At 52.0% G+C, this 25,185-nt stretch overlaps 1 protein-coding gene across 3 annotated transcripts in view; it reads right to left on the reverse strand.

Annotated features, from left to right (window-relative positions):
* Window positions 1–25,185, reverse strand: part of RCSD1 (RCSD domain containing 1) — a 66,185-nt gene that overhangs the window by 6,290 nt on the left and 34,710 nt on the right. The window contains exons 2-6 of one of the 3 annotated variants that reach the window (XM_027613125.2): window positions 14,386–14,487; window positions 13,162–13,251; window positions 8,861–8,932; window positions 6,120–6,317; window positions 3,409–4,030 (exon numbers count right to left, since the gene is read on the reverse strand). In XM_027613125.2, the coding sequence (XP_027468926.1) occupies window positions 3,409–4,030; window positions 6,120–6,317; window positions 8,861–8,932; window positions 13,162–13,251; window positions 14,386–14,487 (1,084 nt within the window). Of the gene's footprint in view, window positions 1–3,346; window positions 4,031–6,119; window positions 6,318–8,860; window positions 8,933–13,161; window positions 13,252–14,385; window positions 14,488–25,185 lie in introns of all 3 variants that reach the window. The other 2 variants (XM_027613123.2, XM_027613124.2) reach the window with 2 other exon arrangements.

Raw genomic sequence — 25,185 nt, forward strand, 5'->3', positions numbered from 1 at the left:
ATTTCTTCTACTGCCTTGTCATTATTTGTGTTTTTTTGTTCATCTGTTTATTTGTCCTTAGTTACTATTTGTTTATGCCTCTGTCCTTTTCATCTTGGAACCCCCAGTAAGTCCCATAGTACCATGGGTAACTGCTGTTTGGTAAATGTCGAGCGGGACTCCAATTAGTTTCTCTGATCAATGTATTTCTACCAAAGAACCAGATGGGGATTAGATCAGGGGGCTGCAAAGCCGTCTGCTGCCTCTGCCGGACCCACGAAAGGCCTGGGACAGGCATGGGGTGTGCAGGGAAGCCGAGACCCAAGCAGCCCCCCTCACCATCACTGCACCGGTGAATCCTTTTGCACCACTGCCTGAGGCATCTTGCTTCTAACCTTGACTGAGCCTGACAAGGACAAGAGAGGACGGGAGGCAACGCCCCTCCCAGATTGAATAAATGATGCCCATGCGCAGAGAGGTGCTGTGTGGTGTCCCTGATTCTGAAGCCTTCAGCTGGTGTCCATCGTGTCAACATTGAGCTCTGTGACCTTGGACAACTCGTGTTCCCCTTTGGAGCCTCAGGTCCTTCCTCTCTAAAACCAGGGGTTTGGGCTAAGGGTGTCAGGATTTTGTGTCTCCGTGATGGAGAAGGAGACGGAAAGCGTGGAGAGGTGGTGGGTGGACATCCTCAGTGCCTCCCTGGGCTTCCTGTTTGAAAGAAGAGCACTTGTGAGGGTGTGGGCATCTTGCTCCCTGGCCAGGGCTCTGCCAGGCTGGGAATATAGAGGTGGCTCAAGAGGTTTTGGGGTATCCTGTTCCAAAGCTCCTCTAGTTTCTGCAGGAGACCTTCCTGAAGCTTTGCAACCAAGGTGACTCCTTAACGCCTCAGGACCAGTGCTGTGGGAAGTTCTCCTGGCGAGACGGGCACCTCCCAGCCTGAAGCTAAGGTGGAGCCGCCCCTGGCAGGTGACCACGTGGACTCGGTGGCTTCATCCTCAAAAAGAAGGGAGGATCTGGGGCAAGTGTTTGCCTTCTGGACATCTGGTGAAGAGCTCCAGGGCTCCTACCTCCGTGTGCTGCCTCTGGGTTGGACATCTGGTGAAGAGCTCCAGGCTGATGGGATCAGATCGCTCATTTTGAATGGATGGTGCTGAAGAAATGTGAAGCATCTTTGCTTAACAGCCCTCCCAGAGGAGTCTCACCCATACCTCAGGTGTCTTTGGGACTCCTACTACTTTCTTCTCCCCAGTCTAGTTTGAGTGGGAATAATGTGAGGGCCCTCTCCGAACACATCAACCCTTCTTATAACTCTAGTTGTATCATTAGAGATTATTTCCTTTGGGTCAAGCAATTTTCTCTCTTCTTTTAAAAATTCACTCATTCACTCAACAAATACATTTTTTAAGAACTACAGTGTTCCAGGCTCAGTGGTAGGGGCTGGGGATGCAGTGAAGGAAAAAGAGTAGAGGGAGATGATAATAAAATAAATAAGAGCATGTGAAATAGTGATATGCACCATGATGGCAGAGTAGAATAGTGCAAGAGAGTGACCGGGGTGGTCCAGACAGGCCGAAGGGGCATCTGAAGGGTGGGTGAGAAGGAGCCGTGTGAGGGTCAGGGGAGGTGTCTCGGGGGCGGGGGGGGGGGAACAGCAGAACAGCGCTCTGAGCAGGGAGTGATCTTGGTATATTTGACGAACAAAATAACCATCCGCATGGCTAAAGCACAGTGAGGGGAAAGGTCAGGGACAACTGGGCAACAGCCTCGCGAAGGGTTTGGATTTGATTTTGAGTGCACTGGGAAGCCGTGGGACGTGGGGTGGGGAGGCACAGGGGGTGGCATACCCCCCAAAGATACGTCCGATCCTAACCCCCAGTACCTGCGAATGTGACCTTATTTGGAACTGGCATCTTTGCAGATGTAATTAAAGATCTCAAGATGAGACGATTCTGGATTTAGGGTGGGTCCCACCTCCAGGGACTGGTGTCCTCATGAGAGAAAGGAGAGCAGTTTTGAGACACACAGAGCCAGGGAAAGACCATGCGAAGACAGAGGCTGGGTCTACAACTCAGGGAGTGCCAAGGACTGCCGACCACCAGCAGGACCTGGAAGAGGCCAGGAAGGATTCCAGGGGTCGGTAGCAGCCGTCAGAAGTCAGGGGACGGGCATGGGACAGATTTTCCCTCAGAGCCTCTAGAGGGAACCCACCCTGCCAACACCTTGATTTTGGAGTTCTGACCTCCAGAATTGTGAGAAAATACGTTTCTGTGGTTTTAAGCCACCAAGTCTGCGGTAATTTGTTATGGCAGCCCTAGGAAGCTAACATAGGAGGTGAGTGACTTTAGCAGTGAGTAGACGATCAAAACACAGACAGACAGACAGACAGACACACACACACACACACCAACACCTCTTTGGTTGCTGTACAGAAATGAACTATATAGGCAGAAAATGAGGAAGCAGGAAGCCTGGTAAGAGGGTGATGTAGTAGGAAGCTGATGGCCGCCCGAGGGAAGGAATGAGTGAGTGAATGTACTGAATGAATGTTCTAACGGAGGGGGAAGCAAAGCACTGGGGGGTGACTGTTGATGAGATTGTCAGGTTTGGGGGTGGAGGATAGGACATTGAGCTGCTCTCGTGGAGCTGCTGAGTCTCAGCAAGGCATTCTGCTCCTGAACACAAGTAGGTGAGTTCAAGAGGGCTTCCTGGGAATGGTGGGGGTGGGGGTGGGGGGGCTGCTGAAGGGCCAGGAAGTGGGGGTGGGCAGGGACTGAGGTACCCCTTCCTCTGTGCACTTGGTGTCCAACACAAAGCTTCCTCCTCAAATGGCCCCACTCGAATGCCATCTTCACCCTGAAGCTTTTCTAACTTCCTCCCACACGCCACACACACACACACATGCACGCACGCACGCACGCGTGCACGCTGTTTCTCCCTCGCTTGTGCTTTGGGCTTCCCCCGGAGAACCCCCTGCCCACGGCCACACTCCACCTTCCTCAGTGTGCCCTAAGGAGCTGCTGGTCTCCCATGCTAGCCTGAGTTGATGGAAAGGTGCACCCCCTTTCATCTCTGAGCCCCCCAGCAGTGAGCCGAGCCCAGAGCCCTGCCTCCTGGGCCTTCAGTAGCTGTGTGCGGGCCTCAGTCACTGAGCCGTGCCTGGTCTCCATACATACCCAGAGCACCCCAGAACTCCCGAGGGGGCAGGAAGGTGGACAGAGCCCGGGGCACACTTCCCTTTCTTGTGTCTCTGTCCCCTCACCATCCGCAACAGGGCCTTTGTTTCTGCATATTTGCGCTGATTTGTGAGGAAGTATAAGCAGACATGCTCTGGCCCTGGCCTCCCCAGGTGAACGTGCAGGCCACTTACCTCGGTCTTGGGGGCCTCATGGTGGGGGTTGCAGCCGGGCTCCAGAATGGCCCCTTCCTCACCTTTGCCCTGCTCCGGGGTGCGGGGGCCCTCCACCCCTTCAGGGGGGCTTGGTGAGGCCTCCCCCACTGCTCCGTCCACCGGCCCCTTGGGGTCTCGGTTCCTTTGTCTGGCCTCCTCCTCTTCATTTCCTGCTCTCTCCACCTTCACCTCCTCAGACTCTGCTGTCTCTTTTCCGGCTGCTTTTTCTTCTCTGGGGCTCCTACCTCCGTTTGCTGCCTCTGGGTTGGAGGCTTGGGCTGGTTGGACAGCCTCCCCCGGGGCTGGATGTGGGCTGGCCTCCTCTTCAGAGCCCCCCACAGCCTTGTGGGGATGCTGGGCTTCATCCACGGCCCTGCCCTTCTCCTCCTGCTTCTCCGTCCTGCTGGACGTCCTCCTCAGAGGAGGCTTCTCTTGAGACCCCAGCTGCCTCCCCACTTCCTCCCCCACCGGCCCCTCGCCGGGGGGAGGGGAAGCCAGGGCCTTGCTCTTGGATGGGAACACCTCATCCCCATTCTCTTCCTTGGCACCATTCTCCTGGGATGACTCGGGGGCCCTGAAATCTCCCAGGTCCCCACAGTCCGACTGAGACCTTCGGAATCGTCTGGAGGGAGGGCGCCTTTTTATCGAGCCCTTCGTCCGCACCTGGAAGAACGAGTTAAGAGAAATTATCCACAACCTGTGAAAAAGGCCAAGAAGGGGACTGCATGTCTTTCGATGTCAGTCTAAAGCACTGCTTCGTCAGCCAGCCTTTAAGGGTCATTTGATTTTCCAGCAGAATGGACCCCTGTGTGCTATGTGAAGTCACAGGGTAGCCAGTAGGTTTTTGCCTCGTGAAGACGCAAATGCTTTCCATCCACTAAAAATGATAGCCTACCTATACTTTTATTATCCTGTAAAACATTAATCCGTTTGGTGTCTAATTTAGCAATTTAATTCTAACATTTGTTTTGTCGGTTGCCTATAAATAACCGGCTCTTTGAATGTTCTCTGAATGAACTTTACCATATTATAGGTTTCTTCACAAATCCGACAAGCTGACTAAAATCTCTCTCTACTTTATGTAAGAGTCATGTTTTAACATTTAGGACATTTTACTTTGACAAAAGTGAACCCAACAGACAAGAGGGTTAGGGGCCTGCAGATGGCCTGGCCTTGCTCAGGGACCTCATGGGGACAGAGCCGGACAGCAGGTGACCAGCTCCGTCCCCTTCCCCAGCCTGGCCCTCCCTGCCCTCCTCAGAGCTGGCTAATCCCCAGGAAAGCTGCACAGACAGGCACCTTCACTTTCCTGGGCTCAGGTCCACCATGAGCAGAAGCCATGCCTTAGGAGCCTCCAGCAGAGCCGCTCAAAATCATCTCCTATCTGGGAAGTGTGTGAATCTCAGGATCACTCGGGCCTCATCTAGGCCCACTGGACTTTGCCAGAAGTGCAGTGGAAATGTTTATTTGGATGTCGTACTTTACTCAAGTGGTGTGTCCTTTAAAATTTTAAATGTAGATGAAATCTTATTTCATAAACCTTACATCTTATTTTTGTAAGTCTTATTTTCCCATTGGCTTATGTTTTGGTATTTGTCAATCCTAGTTCCTTTCAGAAATTTGAAGTCAATACTTGGTTTATAAGGGCCTCCCAGGCTCTTTCCTGAGACCATGGTGTGGCCAGCCCTGCGGGCTATCAAGGACCGGCCCTGACCTCACAGTCAGCAGGGTTCAGGAATACACCCTGCTGCCCTAAAGCACTCCCCTCTACCCCGGACCCCATTACAAACAGGCGGCCCCTCCTCCCTCCCAGCCCCCCTCCCTAGTGAGCATCCTGTGAAGAAAGGAGGCTCTACCCTGGCTTCCTCTCTGCTGTCGGGGGTCTCTCCATTACCCGGAGCTGGAGGATCTCCGCCCTATCCCCAGCCAGCAGATTCAAGACTTAGCATCAGTTTGTTTCCCTGGATTCTACCTGTTTCTACACATTTGACCTTCTCCCCCATGGATTTTCTGGAATGGCCCAGAGGACCCCACTCTTTCCATCCATTACTTTAAAGTTCTATCCATTTGCCATTCCCTGGCATTGGATCCCTTTATGTTGGCCCTTGCCGGGCACCGGCCCAGATTTGCCGGGCACCTGCTTGGACAGTACTGGACCGTATCTCTGATTCTTACTGTGTGTAGTAGGGCCGAGGATCTGACGAAAGAAAGCACACTCAGGGCATCTACAGAAAGGGACCTTACATACATCTTTTTGCAAAGGGAACAGTTTGGCTAGTCTTTAAATGGGGCAAGCTGCGGTAAGAATGATCTGAACCCATACTGGGGCACTTAAAAGTATTTACATCAAGCCAGAGCAGTGTGGTTTGGAGTCCTAACGACCCTGCCCACCCTCTGTGTGAATCACTGATCAGGCCTTCAGATTTTGTTTTCAGTTTTTGACACAACTATCTGTGCGGCTTGGATCCGTCCTGAATTCTCAGCCCTCTCTCCACGAAGGACAGAGCGCTCCATCCCCCAGGGGTGCCTTCAGGGTGAGGGCACAGCTCTGGGAGAGGGGATGAGAGAGGCAGGCTAGGGAGAGGGGCCATCTCAGGCACAGAGAAGTTTCCTTTCTGTTGAGAACCAACTCTGACGGCAGCTCACGTGTGTCCTCCCTTCCCCAGGACAACATCACGGCAGAGATGACTCAGGACTGCCCAGTGCCTGCATTTCCACCAACACGCCGCAGGGCTTTGGACCCAGACATTACCTTATTGTAACAGGGCAGATGGCTCCCTTCAGGAGGCTGGTCAAAGCTAACTGGCACCTCCTCTGGCTCCTGAGACCGCACGCCAGGGCTGCTGGGGGTGGAAGGTGGGCTCTGGAATGGTGACACCGCAGCCTTAAGTCCAGGACTCTTGGGTGAGGCCCCAGGTAGCAGGGCTGCTGGATCGAAAGCTAAATTGGCCTGCCAAGAAAAGGGGAGGCATTTCAAGTTGGGGTGCGGGACCCTGAGAGTTTCTGCTTGAGCTTGTTGGGTATGTGGCCTGGAACTGGTTGGGGCCAGGTAACCAGGTAATGTGAGGCTTTCTGTGTCACTTCCTAACCAAGTATCCATTGTCGTATCATGTCCTGGTCTTGGAGGCACTGTCTCTTGCCACCACCCGCTCATACCCCACCCCCACCCCCTGCCCTCCAGAGCTGGACAAGACTGAGTCATTGGTAAGAATTAAAAATATAGGGGTGCCTGGGTGGCTCAGTAGTTAAGCTACTGCCTTCGGCTCGGGTCGTGATCCCAGGGTCCTGGGGTCAAGCCCCGCATCGGGCTCCCGGCTCAGCGGGGAGTATGCTTCTCCTTCTGCCACTCCCCCTGCTCGTGTTCCCTCTCGCACTCTCTCTGTCAAATAAATAAATAAAATCTTAAAAAAAAAAGAATTAAAAATATAAAAGCTACGTAGCAATGCTGTGAGCCCGAGCCATGTTAAAAAAGCAGCATGTGATGAGTACCAAGGGGCAGGCTTGGTGACAGGGCTTCAGGGCTGGGCGTTAAAGGAGGTCTCCCTCCCCGCCCAAGTTCAAGCTGGAAAGTTCCCTCTGTAAGACTGCTTGCAAATAAAAATACATCTTGCTAGCCAGCAGGAAACTTGAGCTTTGAATTATGGACTACTCCAGGGAGGAAAAATCATACTTCATAACTCATCTAATAGAATATTTGGCTGAAAAGTCTAGCGGATGATGCATTTCTTAGTTCTTGTCTCCCTCTCCTCCTCTTCCCAAAAAGTAAGGTTCCTGTGGGATCTGGCCAAATTGTCATCCTGTTGCTGACATTCTTAATGAGATTGAATGATTAGCAATCACAACCTTATTCTCAGTTGCTGTGCTTCCCAGAGAGGCTCCTTAATGATGGGGAAGGGAAGGGGAAGGAGACCAAGACTGTGGGGCACAGAGCACGTGGGAACGAATTTCTGGTGCTCGGATGAGGGCTGAGATGGACTGCAGGGAGGCAAAGGTGAGGGTCCTGGGCTGCACCCCTGGGCTGGCTATGAGAGGGGATGTGCACATCTGGATCCCTTCTGAGAGATCTTCCTTACGTACATGAGATCCCTGCAGCCTCCCAGCGTGACAGGCAGCCCCATTCCTTCCCTGCAGCTGGAGGGCAATCAGGGCTTTTCAGTAGGAATTCAACTTCTGGGGAGTCCCCTCCCATACTGCACAGGGTAGGGCTCATGGCCAGAAACCAGAGATGCTTTTCTTAACCCCAGATCAGGCTGGGGGCCAAATCCCTGGGCTCTCCCAGAGGTGGAACAGCAAAAGCTGTGGCTGCTTGTCTGGACACACCCCTAATAACGGCTTTGTAGCAAAGCTGATGAGCTGGTTTTCTTAGCTGGACCCAGATGGGAGGATATGGTGCACAAGAGCCTTGCTGTTCTCCCGGGTGGCTGCACAGAGACCGCGGTGAAAGCCGGGGCAGCCTCCACAGGCCCCACCCAGACCTATGCCAACCCTCCTCTGTGCTTTAGCTCACGCTGGTCCCATATCAGGAGCACCTTCCTCCTTCCTTTCCAGCCACGCATCCTGGAGGACCGATTCAGGGTCTAGGCCTTTCATAAAGCCTGCATTAACTACTCCTGTCCACTCTACTCTACCCTTGCTCTAAAATTCCTGAGCAGTGGTTCTGACCTGGGGTGGGGGTGGGGGTGGGAGGCAGTTGTGTCCCTGGGAGACATTTGGTAATGCCTAGAGATGTTTCCCATTGTCACAGCTTGTTGGAGAGTGCTGCCGGCATCTAGTGGGTAGGGACCAAGGATGCTGCTAAGCATCTTGCAATGCACAGGGCAGTGCCCTTCCACAAAATTATCCTGCCCCAATATTGTCCAGGTTGAGAAACCCCGATTTAGAGCAGTAGGAGTCAGGTGGTTACACACAATTTAGATCTCGGTATTTACTCTCTGAGAGTTTATGTCTTTTATTGTATCATGTGTGAAAATCTTGTCTCCTCCCAAAGACCGTGAGCTCAAGTTCAGTGCCACAAGGTTCATTTACACTCCCAGGAAAGCCAGCCAATTGCGGGCACAGTGGTGAGGGCTCTGGGCTCACAAAGTGATAGGTAGAGAGGCAGGCTTTCCAAACAACAGATTTGGCCATATCAGTGCAATGCCTAGCCGATGAATTTCAGCCCTGTGTACGACTGAAACGGTTTGTAGGGGCTTTCAGGCTTAGGGCGAGAGGACTTGGCTAGTCCTGGAGCGTTTCTTGCACTCTAATGTCTTTTTCCAGACTCTTGGGACACCCATTATCCACCAACCACCATTAGCTGTTGACCACATGAGCTCGTGCTGGATGGAATCTTTATATTAGCCCTTTGCCCCTGGATAGAGCTCCTCATCCTTCACAGCTGCTTATCAGAGATCAACTCTTCAGGTGACAGCAGGTGCTACCCCCAGGAGCCCCGAACACACGCAAATGTTGGATAAGAGATGAGGTGGGGTCAGAGTACCATTTTGCACTTACCTGAAGCTTCTCAATCAGAGGCGAGCTCTTCACCTTGATTTTAGGAGGATGGCTTGCATTGGGCGATGATTTCTATAGAGCAAATGGACCAAAACAACCAAATGAGCGAGGTGAAGGGAGGTGGCCTTCTGGCTGGAGTTCACAAGGCACAGGTGGAAGAAGAGGGGCAGAAGCTGGTGTCACTACTTTCCCACTTAGCTTCAGCTTCCCACTTACCTCGTTTGGGCCTGGGCCAGCGTAGGCTCCCCTCCACCCCTCCCACATCCCGCAGTTGGCCAGACCACTTGAATCTATGAATCAGGGCAGGCAGAACAGACGTCTGAAATACAGGAGGCCTCCTGTTCCAGGAAGGATGACTTCATGGTCATTACAAGAGAACAGACCATGTCTGAGGGCATGAGATTGTCATCTCACGACCCTCAACAAAGTGAGCCAACAACAGGAGGGAATTCCAAAGAGAAAGGGCGAAATGACCATGTGTTCTGGTTGCACAAATAAAATAAGAAACGACAGACCAAAGCTAAAACCTCACAGAGATACAACTGAAAACCTTCCCTTGAACAAATGATATTTTGGAAAATCCCACCAATGTGTTATTTATAGATTATCATTCTCCCAACATTGACTATTCATTTTCATTAAGCAGGCATTTACTCTCTACTACATTCCGGGCATTGTGTTGGTTATGTGAAGATGAATATGATTTAGTCTCTGGCCTCTAAGAAGTGGTCAATGGCTAATACATACATAGAAAACCATACCTACGTTCTGCTAGTTGGAGATATTTTTGTGATGAATGTTATGTCAGGAATCTTGTCTGTAGTTAATTTTATCTAAAAAAAATGGATTCCTTGGGGCACCTGGGTGGCCCAGTCGTTAAGCGTCTGCCTTCGGCTCAGGTCGTGATCCCAGAGTCCTGCGATCAAGCCCCGCATGGGGCTCCCTGCTCGGCAGGAAGCCTGCTTCTCCCTCTCCCACTCCCCCTGCTTGTGTTCCCTCTCTCGCTGTGTCTCTCTCTGTCAAATAAATAAATAAAATCTTTAAAAAAAATAAAAAATAAAAAAATGGACTCCTTGTTTTGTGTACAATCCCTGTAACTTGAGTCTGGGTCCACAGATATATTGATCTCCACACGCAGGAGTGATAAGAGCAATGATGATGGTGATGGAGGTGGCTTCCATGGGGTTTAGGAGAGGCCAAGGCAGAAAACGGATTTGTCTACAGTTTGGAGACCCTACATATGTTTCCTGCCCCTGTGTCCTAGTGTACCTGAATCATAAAAAGAAGAGTAACACCCATCTCTTGGAGATATTCTGAGATATTTATTGAGCGAGATGATTGTACGTTAGTGATGGAAGGAGGAAGATTTACTCAATCAAACTCCTTGTGGCCTTTTTAAGGCCCAACACTGAGGGAGAGGTGCTGGAGTGGTACAGTTTTCAGCTGGGACTTGGGCTTTGACAGGAGCCAGATGGGTGCCGTGGCCTCAGCCTCCTAACCAAGACCCAGGCAGGTGGGTTAGAATAAATGATTCTAGGGGCGCCTGGGTGGCTCAGTCGGTTAAGTGTCTTGCCTTCGGCTCAGGTTATGATCCCAGGGTCGTGAGACTGAGCCCTGGGCTCTCTGCTCAGCGGGGATTCTGCTTCTCCCTCTGCCCTTTCTCCCCTGGTCATGCTCTCTCTCTCAAATAAATAATAAAATCTTTTTTTAAAAAAATGATTCTAAGGACTCCTCCAGCGTGAAGGCACCTCCAGCCGCGTGAGTTTACACTGTCAGACGTATTCCGAGAGCAGTCTTGCAAGGAGCCACGTGTCCCTGAGGAGTACGGCTTCCAGCCCCAAATCAGTTGTTTTTAATTTCTGTGCTTTACGGTGAAATTTCACAGGACCCATTGTTTCTGAAGACACTGCTTTGGGAACGGCGGCAAAGATTCTGCTGACAAAGCTCACTTTATGTAATACCAGAAACTCTTCTCTTCCCCAAGCGACCACCACCTCCCGAAGAGAGGGGACATTCGATAACGCAGCCGCTTCGCTATAGGACAGCGCTGGGAACCCAGCTCAGGCTTCACGAAGTCCGTGCTGATTAGAATCGAGCCGCAGAGCGGGAAGGCTCCGCCGTAGCGGCTGGTGCAGTTCCTGGGCTTGGCAGCAGGGGGCAGCATTTCCTTTGCCATTTAACACGGGAATCCAGGCCAGAGGCTGGGTCTAGCACCGTCCTGGGGGACGGGGACGGGGCCGGAGAGGGGGGTGGGGGCTGCCTCAGGCTCTGGATGTATGTATATACGTCTACGCATGACGTTCCTGTAATGCCTAGAAATTACGAAGCTGATCTTTCAGATGGGAGTGCTTTTCAGCCCTTTGGCAGACAGTTACACTAACTACTCTTGTGGTTGGGTCCTCCAGAGAGGAGTCACCCCACGGTCTCAGGCCTGAGCAGGCCTGGGAGGGGCAGGGATGAACAAGGGGTGCAAAGACCCTTCCCTGCACCGAGGAGTCGCCTGCCAGGGGCCGTGCCCTCAAGGCCCCCCCTCCGAGGCTTCGGGAATTAGGGCTCCTGCAGGCAGAAGCCTCTCTCCAGCCCAGCCAGACAAAGCTGGTGGTTCTTTTCATTTCTATGTGATTTCCAAGGTGACAAGAGCTCATCGATCCTGGAAGCAATGTCCTTCCAATGTACATGCAGCCTGCCACTCCAGGCAGAACTTTTTCTTCTAAAATCCACCCTCCTATTCATCTTGCCCTTGGCTCTTAGAGCCCGTTTCACTGCTGGGTGGTGCCTCATGGGATGAACCTGTGGATTGATTTCTCCCGGAGCCACTGAACTAAACTGACTCACTCTGCTTTTACTCCAGGGAATAAAACATCCCCGTCCAGCCCCCATCATCTGTCTGGTTAGTGTTCGTGTCCCCATTTCACAAATAAGGAAGCAGGCTCAGTGCAAGACGGGGGCTTCTCCAGGGCTGAGCCCGGGTCATCAGGGGGCAGCCTCACAGTAGGCTCCCAAGGGCCACGGCCTCAGCCTGCAGCCTGGCACTGACACCAAGCCCAAGGGCTGAAAGTCACAAGGAGAAGTTGACCCTCCGTAAAGAGAAGTTGTTGGAATGTATTTGGTCATAGCACTGGCTATTAACTCCATGAAGCCACAGAATCATAATGTTAGTGCTCAAAGAAATTCCAACAAAAACCTCAGTTTTTAAAAACTGTGTTTCTTGGGATTCCCATTCCAGGAGAAGACCCTTGTTCAGGGCCTGGGGGAGCAACCTCAGAGCAGTGGGGCTCTAGCAGCCCCCACCCCACTTGACCAGCAGCAACGAATTTCCGCTTTCTGTGATGGGCTTCAGCCTGGAAGCCTTGGGTAGGAAAGGTTTGAAACTGTCGCTCTACTCCACACGTTCACTACCATAGATGCTCAAGGTCACTACCATAGGTGCACAAGTTCACACAGGTATCTAGTGTTTATCGCCAGGTTGCTGGTCCCCAAAAAGAAAGGAGGAGAGAAGTAGCTGACATGGGATTTGGGAACTGGGCTGTCTTTGGCTTCCTTGCTCTCTCTTGGGGTTGGTCTTCCAGGCTGGACAAGAGAACAAGGAAGTTCATTTCTGGGGGACCGTGACGTGACCACGATGAAGGTTCATGGGCGGCTAGGAGGGAGCGCAGAGAAGTCACTCTTACAGCTACCATGAGATAAATAAGGGTAGGTACCTACCCAGTCTGGGAATATGTTGCTGGCTAGGATCTGTGATACCAGAGCCTTTCTTTTGTTGGTAACATTGGCTATTTATATGTGAGGGCAACGAGGCCTCTGTGTGCTCTGATTTTCTTCCAGTGATCAAAAACAATAGCTAGTCTTTACAAGGATAGCACCAAACCATGGTACTCTCTCCCAGGAGGCAATTCTGCCTTATGTAAGTGTGGCCTATCTTTCCAGGTGCCTTCTGCCCAAGGAAGATCACAGAAGTCGGACCTGGAGTGAAACATAACCTTGGTGACTCCGGAACCTGGCGTGGTAATACTCTATGGCCCGTTTGTTCTCTTTGTTGCAATTCTCCGGCTTGGAGAACAGTGCTCCAGTCCTAAACAAATCCTAAAGAAGGCTCCATGAGAAAGAGTGGAGAGGAACCCGGGGGTCCAAAGTAAAGGATTCCAGAAGCATTAAGAAGAGGAGCTTCATCCCTGAATCTGAAAGGGAGAAATTCCCTGTGCAGGTTCCAAGGCCTAAATGTGTGCGTTTTGTGCCCTCTCCTCTAGAAGGAGAAAGCAGATCCATAACCAGCACCCCCTGAGCTCTGACATAGCACTTACCTCCTCACCGTTCTGGCCCAGCTCTACCTTGGGGGGGAACAGAGGGAGGGAGCAGGGCGGTTTCCTTCTTGTCGGTTTACAGGCTGGTGTCTAGAGGGAGGGGGACAGACAGACACACAGAGAGAAAAAGAGAGAGAGAGCTCATCAGGCAACAGGGAGGAAGAGGAGTAAGTGGAAGCTGGTTTTAGGAATGTTCAGGGATGTCCAGAGAGAAAAGATGGAGGGAGGGGTGACGTGTCTTTAAGATGGACCCATTAGCCCTATGCATTAATTCTATTCTGCTGTCCACCCCTTCTGACTTCCAGGCTCCTGGCTCCTCGCCTGGTTCTTTTCTGCTGGAACATCCTCTCTGACTTGAGACTCACTGGCCTGAAACAACATCTCAAAATGACACCTGCTTCCAGTTTCCAAGCGTTGCTGGCACCTTAGGTCAACACTCTCTTCTTCACCCTTTACGATACTGCGTACTCTAGAAATTAAAGACCGATTTTTCAGATGGGAAAACCAAAGCACAAAATACTGCACCTAAAAAAGCCTGATGGCTGCACCCCTGTTCGCCCCAAGGGGACCATCGCCCACCTTGGGGTGCAGTCTCCTTCCTGTCACTCCTCCTGAGCTCTGCATACTGTGTGACTTGGGAAAATCTAGCCCAAATCTCTCCAGCATTGCAACAACCCTTTTTACACTGTCCTCTCCAGCCGGATTCCCCTGGAGTCCGGTGGTCACTGGATCCCTGTCCTTCCTGATCCCTGGCCTCCTAACAGAATGCACTTCCCTGGACGTTTTCTCTTCCTCTTCAATTCTCAATTCGGAATCTGCCCCCCTCTCACCTTGCCCCTGACTTCTGGACCCCAGGGCAGGAGCCAAGCATGGGCATGTCTGTATTCTGAGCCAGTCCAGGTCTGGCACGGCCGGGCAGGATCTAAGTCTCCCACAGCCGATGATCAAGACGGAAATGAATCCAGACTCCCATGTTTCCAGCTCTCTGGCCTGTGTCTCCCCCAGCTCCCGGCCAGAGTGTAAGCCTCGCTCTGGTGGGGAAAGATTCTGCACAGGCCCAGCAGCCTGGCCACATTCCTCACATTCAGAGGGACCCCTCTCTGGCTTCTCTTCCTAATTTGGTAATTACCAAGCGTCCTCCCTCCCTCTCCTCTGGGCCTGACCCAGACTTCCCCTTCCTCCAGCCCCCTCCCAGAAGAGGGGCTCAGGAGCCGCCTGACTCACCTCCTTTGCAGCGGCAGCCTGCTCCCTGAACCGCCCAGCCAGCTGGGCCACCGAGGGGGACGCCGAGTCATCCACACTGGCGCCGGACTCTGCCGATCTGTCCTGGCAAACCAAGGGGAAGCCAAAGTTAACGGGCAAATGTGCACTCGACTCTTCTCCATGTTGCTCCTGGGCGCCACTGAGCTGTGGCCTGGAGCAGGGAAGCAGGGACAGCGAGGTATTTTAATAGCATCTTGCAATTGGCCCCGCATCCAAGGATTTTAAAAACCATCCAGTTAACCACACTTAGTGCATTCTGATGATGCGTTCGGCCCTGGGTGTGGCTCCGGGGGTCTGGAGAGGAATAAGACTGGGTCCTGTCCCGAAGGGGCACCCAGGGATCTGGGAAGTAGTATAAGCCCAGTGTTCCTCATTCTGCAGAGACCCAGACTGGAAAGGGGTATATCAGAGACAGCACAGAAGTCTCCTTCCCTTGGTCAGAAGAGGCCTTCAGAAATGGTGGCAAATGCATTGGAAAGCAGGGCTTTACGTGTATGGAACGGGGTAAGCAAATGCCCTCTATTGAACTGTGAACACGTATATAGGTCTTGTCTTCTCTACTTAAGTGAGTGCCTTGGACAAAGGAGCATTTGGTACCTATTTGCTGAGTTAATCAAGAAATAATCTGAGGGGCACGTAGCATGCAGATGAAAGCCGGACCACCTGGATTCAACCCCTGGGTTCCTCCATCTCTTACTAGCTCGGTGACCAGGGCTAATGGCTTTACCTTTCTGTACCTTTCCGTGGATTGAATAATTCCCTATCTGAAGGGCCAGGGTCAGGCGGGGCACACTGTGAAGAGTTTTGGAAGGCTTGTTATTACTACCAGCAGCGGGGTCCTTGCAAGAGCCCTTCTGGTGATTCACGTTAGGTCCTTGCATAATGCATTCCTGCTCTCCACAGTGTCCTCCCGGAGAGAAGCTCAGCCCTTTCCCCTTCTGTTCCTTTTTGCTGAAGGAACTACCTGAAAGTTAGGTTTCTCCAAGTTGGCTACAAGCATGCGTGGGCCCCCGCTCTGCCACCAGCGCAGGTCACTGGTCCCTCCCTCCAGGTGCCTCCAGGCTCCCTGACGCGACCAAGACGCACCCTGGACACCGTTCGCGCCCACATGCCACTTGTCACCGAGACACACTCGGTGAGTCAGCGAGCGCTGTAAACGGCCACCCCACTTCTGATGTGTGGCATGTGGCCTACATAACCACCTGGTTTCAGTATTTTTTAAATGTCCAGTCCTAGAGACATTAAGCTTTTGTTTTGGGGACCACAATGACGGCATTTCTTACACAGCTGCAAATGCCCCCGACCACTTCCCCTCCTCACGTCTAGCCTGAAACTAGGATTTGGGCAGCAACAGGCCCGAGAAAGCCCACGGTGGTCTCTGCACGGGGCTCGTGGCCCACAAAGACAAGGCATGCGTCCCTCCGGCTGCAGGCCTGCGCCCCTGTGTGCCACACACACATGCACGCGGGCTTCCTAGGTCTTCCTTTTTGTGCTTGAAGGTGTCTCCAACCTTTCTTATTTGGGTGCTCCCTCCAAAGTAAATGTCATTGGTCATGCTAGACCCTGGCTGGTTGGAGCAGGGGTAAGGCAAGCCCCAAGCCCCACTAACCTCTTGCTGTAAAATTAAGTAAACGGGGCCGAGCTCTGTGAAGAAGGCTTTGTTTAGAGATGGGAAGGAGCGGCTGGAACCCAGACCTTCAGATCTGAGAACAGGCTGTTCTGGAGGAAAGGCCAGTTCATCTTTACTGTTTCCTGCTATAATTCAAGGTCAAGCCCGTTCCAGCCTAAACACCCAGTGCTGACTTCGCATACAGATGTGGAAGGATTCACCTCCATTCGGGGAGCCAGTGTTCCCCATAATGCTGGGGAAAAGCTGGGGAGCCCGTGGCCCCCCCACGAGTCGTGCCCCGCTGGGCAGAGCTCCTGGGGCTCACACCTGTCTGCCTCCCACACCTGCCACGATAGGGGTGGTCACAGGCAAACATCTTGTCCTTCGGGTCCTATGGAGAGGTTTTAGCACAGAGCGACTAATGGAGCCACTCTTGGCCGATTGGTTTGTCCATCTGTCTCACTTCCTGCCCACATAACAGATCAGTCTCTCTGTCCGTTGCTATTTATTGCTTGGGTCCTGCTGACAGTGTACTTTACCTCCGCTTCGAAGGCACCAATCACTGGTGTACAGGAAGATACATTCCAGATAAAAATAGAGCTGTACGGGGATCAAAAACTCCTCCCTAACTTCCTCGTCTCGAAATGGGGCTTGGCAAGGGGCTCAGAAGTGATAGAACTGGAAGCATTTAGGGCTAAAAAGCTGGGTTGAAGGAAAGATTATAACACATCTGAGTTTGTTTTCCTGGAGCCCAATGAATGGCTCTTCTTTGGAATGTCTAAGGACTCCAGAGCTTGCTGAAGCCTGGCAAACCCATTCACCATCAGCCCCTCTCCAGACTCTTATTCTGTGTTGTAGAAGAGTGCCTTCTCCCAGCTGCCACATTGAAGCCCAGAGAGGGCAAGTAACTTAGCCAGAGTCACACAGTAGAAGCCAAACAGAGTAATCTATGAGACGCTTTACTCCAACGCCTGCTAATCCAGCAATTGGTATCAGTTAGATAGTATAATTTGTGGAGATGCTTTGAAAACTGGGAAGTGCTGTGTAAGAAATGAAACTATTATTAGCCACTGGATTGCACTGGTACAACGGGAGAAGCGTGGCCTTGGAGATGGACAGAAGCCAAAGGCTCAGCCTGCTTGAAGCTCCACCCGGGTTTCTGCCTTGTGACTCGGGCGGGTACGGCTGCTAACCTCCTCCAGTGGTTCAGAGGCGCACCACCTTGGCTCCAGGTTAGCGAGCGACTCCTCTAGCTTTCTCTCCTGGCCCTGAGGCCGGTTTGGTAAGGCCACCGTCTCACCTGGACTGAGAAAGACTTCAGGGTCCCTGCCTAGCCCAGACTTTCCTGGGACCCCACAGCCTCCCTGGGATTAAGTGTTCTTCCTCTGTCCCCAAGATGTCCATAAAACATTTAACACAGAGCCCAGAGCGTAGAAAGTCCTTGTCGAAGGGTGCTTTCTACCCCCTACCCCCACATCCAACTTAGCTCGCAGGGTCGGGGCTGTACCTGTTCCCAGAGTCGCTGACACCCTAACTTACCCCTTGGGACCACGCCGGCCACAGGTTCTCCCCGGCCTGCCTCCAGACTGGGTCTGAGTCACTGCTGAGACCTCAGTGCATCCTTTCTTCTTAGGCTAATCTCTATGTCTTCAATCTGTTTTCTGGACTCATCTCCCTTTGTGTCTCACTTTAGCGGACACTCGTCTTTCCAGACTTCGGGTCTCCACTCCGTTCTCCTGGGCCCAGATTTTGCTCACCAAGCCCTCCCTGCCACCGATCCAGCCTGGCCCTGCCAGCCAGCTTGGAAACCACTCGTGTGGTTCCTGTCTGACTTTGCCGAGGCCAGAAAAAAAAAAATCACCTCTGGTGTTTACTTTCCATTTCTATGGGACTTTCTTCTGAGAACTGAGGAGTCCCTGTGTCTGGAGAGCATGGAACTTCCCCCGAGCTGTTGCCACGTTGAGTAAATACAATTTGCATGCTGCTGACCATCCACATAGTGGAACCTTTGTGTACAGACCTGAATCGCAGGCTCTACCTACCTCCCTGACTCTGCTCTGGGGTCTCCACCCTCCTCCTTGGTCCAACGGCTAAGTATCTGACATTGTCTGGGCCCTGGATTAGGGAAAAAAAGGCACCAAGGGAGGCCTCTCCATCTACAGCTTGGGAGGAGAAGCAATGAGAGGACCAGCTTGGGGGCTGAGGAACCCCTGCTCTCGGCGAATAGGAAGGTTCTCTTTGCTCACCAGAAACAGGCCAGACAACCAGAGCCTTGAAAGTATGGAGTATGTTTGCTTCTTTGCTCTTTTAGAACGACGACGGATCTTAACACAGTCCTTTAAGGGATTCACACCCTTCCAACATGACCATACTTAAACTGTCACTTCAAAAGGATCAACAAACTGTCTCTCTGGGATGCCACAATTGTTCCAGAGTTTTCCTTAACACTCCTACCTTATCCCTCACTCTTCAATTCACCCAACGTCCAGCCATTACCATCCTGGGATGATGCAAACAGCACTGGACCGGGAACCAGGAAGGCCCATTTGACCTACCTACATTCCTAGAGCACCTGCTTTGTGGGAAGCACTGTCTTTACAGCACTTGGTACACTTGCAGTAACTCTCAAAACACTTCTTCCAGGAGAAGAAACCACCCCAAGTTGCTGAGTAACTTGCTATTCAAGTCAGGAAGTGCCAGCACCAGACTTATCTAGATACCAAAGCTCAAGCTCTTTCCAGACCAACATGCTAAGGAACTCTAGACCTTTTCTGGAAGGGTTAGCTTACTCAGTCATTAATATAATCTGTCATCAATAAATATCTACTGTTCTAGGCCCTGGGGTATCACGGTAAAAAAGACAGAATCCTTACACTTAAGGGGTTGCTCTTCCAGGGGGCGATATATACACAGGTAAATAAGAGGACTTGTTCAATGCTAAGGAAGAGATAAAATAGGGCATTTTATCTCTGGGGGTGGGGGAAGACATTTATGAGGAGGGGTCACCTGAGTTAAATCCCAGCTGGGGAAAAGATGGGAGGAAAACTCTCCTGAGCAGAAAACACAGACAGAAACAAAGGCTGAGGGAGACATGGTGTGTAAGAGTGAGAGGGAGCCTGGGGGCCACATTGTGGGAAGCAATTTGTAGTTTATTCTGAGGGCACAGCACGCCTTTCGGAGGGTTTCAAGGAGGGGTGTGAGCGAGGTCACACACAAGAGGCTCTCTGTGGCGGAGGGATGGGAGTAGGAAGCAGAGAGACCAGGAAGAAGCTTCTGTGGGCGGTCCAGCTGAGCGCTAACAGTGGAGTAGCCAGGCTTGCTGCGGGCAGGGGGTCAGAAGGGGGTATCTGGGGGCAGGACAGTGAGGAATTACTGATGCACTGGGTCTGGGGAACAAGGGAAGGGAGCAGCCAAGGACGACTCCTGGAAGTTTGATCTGGACAACGGGATGCGGGGCTCTTTTTTCCTGGGTTGGGGAGAGAGAGGTGAGTGAGGGTAGACGGGGGATGAACGGTTCTTTCTTGGTCGTGGAAGTTTGAAATGTCTGTAGACAACCAGGAGGGGATGCAGTAGAGGGAGCCGAACGTAACCAAGTCCGGGGCTCAGAGGAGGTGTCCAGGCTGAACGCAGAACCTGGAAAGGCACTCGTTTGGGCTGGTATTTGCAGTCACAGGACGAGATGAAATCAGAGGATGCACAGAGTAAGGAAAAGAGAGGGTCCACAGACTGAACTCCGGGTACTGAGCTGGCTCTCCTGTGGCCGCAATGAGGGCCTGGCAGACATTTGCCTGCAGGCTGCAGACGGGATATCCCGTCGGGGCCGGGAGAGCGCTGTGGCTCAGGCGACAGACGGTGAGAATCCTGGGATGTCGCTGCACAGAAGAGCATCGCGTCCGCCCCCCGTGCGGCTGAGACCCTTCTTCACCATTTCTTGAACCTCTATAGATGTCACAGCAGGTACTGGGATCACCGTGGTGGCCCTTAGAGGGTAAACGGCCCTTTTTGGAGGCGGTGGGAATGGAGAGGAGGTGAAGAAGGGGAAAAACAGCAACAAGATGAGGCAGAGGAATAGAAACGGTGTATGTGAACACTGCTCAAATATTTCATGTAAGCCCCCAAAAACCCCAAATATCCCCTACCTGCCCACTTGTAGGCTTTAAGGATCTGAAAATAGCAGGTCCTTGGCCTCTGAGAGTCTCTCCCAGGGGAAACCCAGGTAAGGGACTGTGCTTACACGAAGGACTCACAGACCCCTGCGCCGGGCAGCGTGTCCCACCTGAGGACCTTTAGGGCTTCCCACTTCCTCCTGGGATGTGATTGCAGCCCAGCAGCGTGGACAGAATTTAGCAGCCCTTGGTCGGTCGGTGGGACACACTATGACACGTTAGGGGTCTTAGAATCAGCGTAGCCCACAGCCTCAGGTGCGTGGCAGGTCATCCAGGTGCGGTCAGCTGGGTTAGTGGCGGTGGCACGGGCTGGGTTAGGGTCCAGGTGCCTTCCCAGGTCACAGCAGGGACGACGGAGAAGGGGGACAGAGATGTTCATCCCAAGTGCCATTATAGTGGTAGGACCTTATAGATGTAATTTGTGAGATAAGATCTGTTAAATGTCTCTATCAAACCCATTACCTATTGGACAAGCTTAAGGAAAACACATTTATTTTGAGTCTGGGTTCTAGTCTTGGACATGGGTCTTGCTGACCCCCAGTTTCCTCATCTGTAAACAGAATTCTTTACATCCACCAGCCTTTGTTCCAACCCAATCTGCAACATGTGCCCTGTTTCCTGGAGGCTGTGCCATCATTCTCCCAGAGACACCAGGAAGTGGCTAGAATCCCCCAGAGTCCCCAGAAGATTCAGAATGAGCCCTGTCTATCGCAGGAGGAGTGCATAGCTGGCGATGTTCTCATGCTCTGCGTGGGACAGTAGAGCACGGAGCTCAGGCTTGGAGCCGGACTGCCTGGGTTCAAATCCTGCCTCTGCATTTACTAGTTCTGTGGCCTTGGACGAGGTACCTAAAATTTTGTGCCTCAGTTTCTTTCTTTTTTTTTTAAAGATTGTATTCATTTATTTGAGAGAGAGAGACAGAGAGAGAGAGAGAGAGAGCGAGAATGAGCAGGGGGAGGGGGAGAGGGAGGGGAAGAGGGAGAGGGAGAAGCAGGCTCCCCGCTAAGCTCAAACCCAGGACCCTGGGATCGTGACCCAAACCAAAGGCAGACAACCGACTGAGCCACCCAGGCTCCCCTTTTAGTATATATGCTGCCCAAGTGAGCACGGTGCCTCGTTTCTATCTGTAAAATGGGGATGATGATGGTAGCACCTGTGATATATGGTCATTGGAAGGATTTAATGAGTTCATGCATGTAAAATTCTTAGAATGGGGTGTGGCATGAAGTCAGCGTTCCAGAATTGTTAGCTATTACCAAATGCTGGCTATGGGGCTGGTGCCTACTCTCGCTCTCCCATTCCCTTTGGGTCACCGAAGCCTCAGGGGGAGCTCCAGCTGGCTAAGATGTGCTCCCTGCTGTCTCCTGCACTCAGGAATCTGTTGCTCAGGTGGGGCCATCTTGACTCCACCATTTTAGTTGGCTATCTTATTACCAAGACAGACTCTCAACAGACACTCCATCACTGAGTGTTCAAACCATCCCTGAGAAACTGATGTGCACCATAATGAGCGATTAAAACAATAAGCAAAGCTAAGTTTAATTTTATGCTTCTTAGGGTCATGACGTAGGTCATGAATATATACACATTCCAACTGTCCAAAGCTCTGTGTCAAATCAAAAGAGTTGATCAAAATATCAAGTCCATGGCCACTCACTGATGAATGCATAGGCAACTGTGGCATACCCATGTATTGGACTATTACTTGGCCATGGGAAGGAATGAAGTATTGATCACGCTATAGTGTGGATGAACCTTGAAGACATGATGTTTGCTCAGTGAAAGAAGCCAGTCACAGAAGACCACATATTGCATGATTCCATTTATACAAAATGTCCAGAATAAGCAAATCTGTGGAGACAGAGAGTAGATTCCTAGCAGTAATGGATTACTCTGTCATAGATTACTACAGAGAGTAGTGGTTGTGTAGGCCTGGAGGGGGTGGGACAGGAGGTGGGGCAGTGCTAAGGTGTATGGGGTATCTTTTTTGGTGAGGTGACAAAAATGTTATAAAATTGACCATAGTGATGGTTGCACAACTCTGTGACTATACAAAAAACCATCAGATTTTACCCTTCAAGTGTGTAAAAAAAATTGTATGGTATGTAAATTCTCTCTCAATAGAGCTTGTTGGCTTGAGAGTGGGAGAGGCCAATGGAGAGAAACCAGCTCTGTTTCTATTTTCCTGACTTCCCTTCCGTTGTGTTTAGCATCCTCCACCCACAGGCTCCGGCTTTCCCAGGGTCCCAGCATGCCTTACAGCTGCAGACTCATCTAAGGAGTCTCTTCCAACTTGCTGTTGGAGGGGCTGATTATGCAGTCAGGTACCCTATAAGTTTGTGAGGAGGTCAGAACGAGTTTGATGGTCAAGCACCCAGGGAAGGGCCTTATACTTAGGAGGCACTCAATTCATGGTCGTTTACTTCTTTACTCACTCAGTGAATATCTCCTGAGTATCTTTCATGTGCCCAACACTGGCTAAGTGTGGGGATATAAAGTTGAAAGTTCATGGTCCTGGAGCTCAAGGAGCTGAAAGACAGAATAATAAAATCACCATAATGCAGAAAGACCGGGGCTGTAATTGGGAAATGCATGTCATTGCCGTGGAAGCTTAGGAGAAGGGGCACTTAGGTTGTGTGAGTGAATCAGGGAAAGCTTCATGGAGGAAGTGATGCTTAAGCAACCTTGAAGGGTAAATAAGAGCTTGGCAGGAGGGAAGGAGGGGGTGGGGGGAGAGGGAGGAGGTCAGACCAGGCACAGGGGCGGACTGGCAGGTGCAAAGGGTCAAAGCGTGGAAGATGAATATGTCTTTGGGAAACTTTAATTGGTTCAATATGGTCTAAGTGGAAAGGGGATGAAAGAGAGGTAGAGAAAGAGAAAGACGTGGCTTGTCCAGGGGGAGGCAGATCCAGGTTTTAATTCAGGCACTAGCACTTATGTCTCAGCTATATGGGTGACCTTGGGCAAACCTTATGTCTCTGAGTCTCAGTTTCGTTACCTGTGGTATCAGGTTGATAATCCCCGTCTTGCTGTGTTGTAATGAGGAAGACATGAGATGACAGGGGCCCTCAGAGCCCACACCTGCTGTGAGCGTCCTCTGTGCTTGACCCTTACCTCCTGGGATGTGCGCAAGAAAGCCACGGTGCTCCGGAGGTGCTCCGGAGTGTGGACTTTAGTCCCCAGGCGATGGTGAGCTGAAAACATTGTGATGGGACAGCTACAGGCTTTGCTGTATAGGGGGATCCCTCTGGAAGCAGATGGGACAATAGCATGTATTTGCACCCATTCTGCAGTCCTTGGGCCACAAGAGGGATCTGCCGCTGCTCTTTGAAGGCGGTGCTGTTGAGAAGGAAAGTGTGTTTCCATCATCATCTTCTTCCTCCTCTCCTCCTTTTCTTCTCCTGCTCCTGATTATGATTATTGCTTGCTACCACCTCATGCAGCGAGCGCTCGGAGGCTGGTTGGTAAGGCCACTGGGGAGGTCCTGAGCATAGTCTTGGATCTGCCCCTTTCCTTGTGTGACTCTGGTCAACTCACATGGGCTCTTGAAGCCTCGACCTCCTCATCTGTACAGTGGGAATAATGCCCGCCTCACCTTCCTCATGGGATAGTGGTGAGGCTCTACAGACATGACGGTGAATGTACACTGGGTGGGAGGAGACAGAAATGGCCACGATGGGTGCTGCCTGCACCCCAGAGTTTATGCGCTACTGGGAAACAGGGACATAAAACATATTTAAAGTGTGATAGATCTGCATGGTAGGCAGAAAAATGGCCCCCAAACAAGTCCGCATCCTAATCCCTGAAACCCGTGAATATGGTTGGTTCCATGGCAAAGGGGAATGAAGGTAGCAGATGAAATTAGGTTGCTAATCAGCTGCCCTTAAAATAGGGAGATGGTCCTGAATGAGCTGGGTGGTCCCAGTGCAGTCGGGTGGCTTCCTAGATGTGGCAGAGTGGAGCGGAAGGGGGCCGAGCGTCTGAGCGAGTGAGGCTGTGAGGAGGACCCAGTCCATCCCTGCTGGCCCTGAAGGTGGACGGGGGGCAACAGCTGAGACAGGCAGGCAGCCTAGAGCTGGGAAATCGCGAGGAAGCAGCTTTCCCCCCTAGAGCCTTCAGAAGCAACACAGCCCTGCCAACAACTTGATTTTAGTGCAACAAGACCCACTTCAAACTTGTGACTGCCGGACCTGCAAGGTGATAGACTTCCACTGTTTAAGCTACAGTTCGCTACGTTGGGGAAAGACTATGGCAAGCTGGCTAAGGCTTGCTGAGCAGCCCCACTGTGTGCGCATTGAGCTGTGGGCCCGTAGTGGTGGAGACAAGGTGCCTGCTCTCGCTGGGACCCACATTTGGTGGAGGGACCGGCAGTGAACAAATGAGTGAGTGAATGCAGAGTACGGGAGTTGTGCTAATTCCCTGAGCGGTTCGCCCGAGAGAGGGGGCGCTGGGTGCAGCTTTGGTGCTTGTGGTCACAGGACACCTCCCTGGGGTGGGGGGAGGGAAAGAGGAGGAGAAGTGGGGAGAGGTGACATTGAGTTGAGGATGCTGTGATTGGAGAAGGCCAGGGTGAAAAGACAGCCTGGGCAGCAACCTGGCCAGAGGCATCTGGGAAGGCTTCCAGGAAGAAGCACCCACCCGGCCAAGCTTGAGGGATGAGCACAGCTGGTCCCGCTCCCCCCGGGGGGAGCAGGATGTGTGAAGGCTGTGAGGCCAGGGGCGGCTCAGGAAGCACAAGAGTTCCCTAAGCCTGGTGCAGGGCTTGAGGCATGAGGGATGAGACGAGCAGCCAGAATGGGAAGGGCCCCCTAAGCCGGGGCCCTGTTCTAAGGGCCGTGCAAAGTCATCAGAGCGTTTTAAGCAAAACCACTGGATTTATTCTGATGCTCCCTCTGGCTGAGAAATGGATGGGCTGGGGATAGGGAGCCCAGTCTGGAGGCTGTTGCCATTGTGATAAAAGGGGGACAATGAGCACATGGACAACCC

Source organism: Zalophus californianus, chromosome 10, assembly GCF_009762305.2.
Source record: "Zalophus californianus isolate mZalCal1 chromosome 10, mZalCal1.pri.v2, whole genome shotgun sequence".
NCBI classification, from domain to species: domain Eukaryota; kingdom Metazoa; phylum Chordata; class Mammalia; order Carnivora; family Otariidae; genus Zalophus; species Zalophus californianus.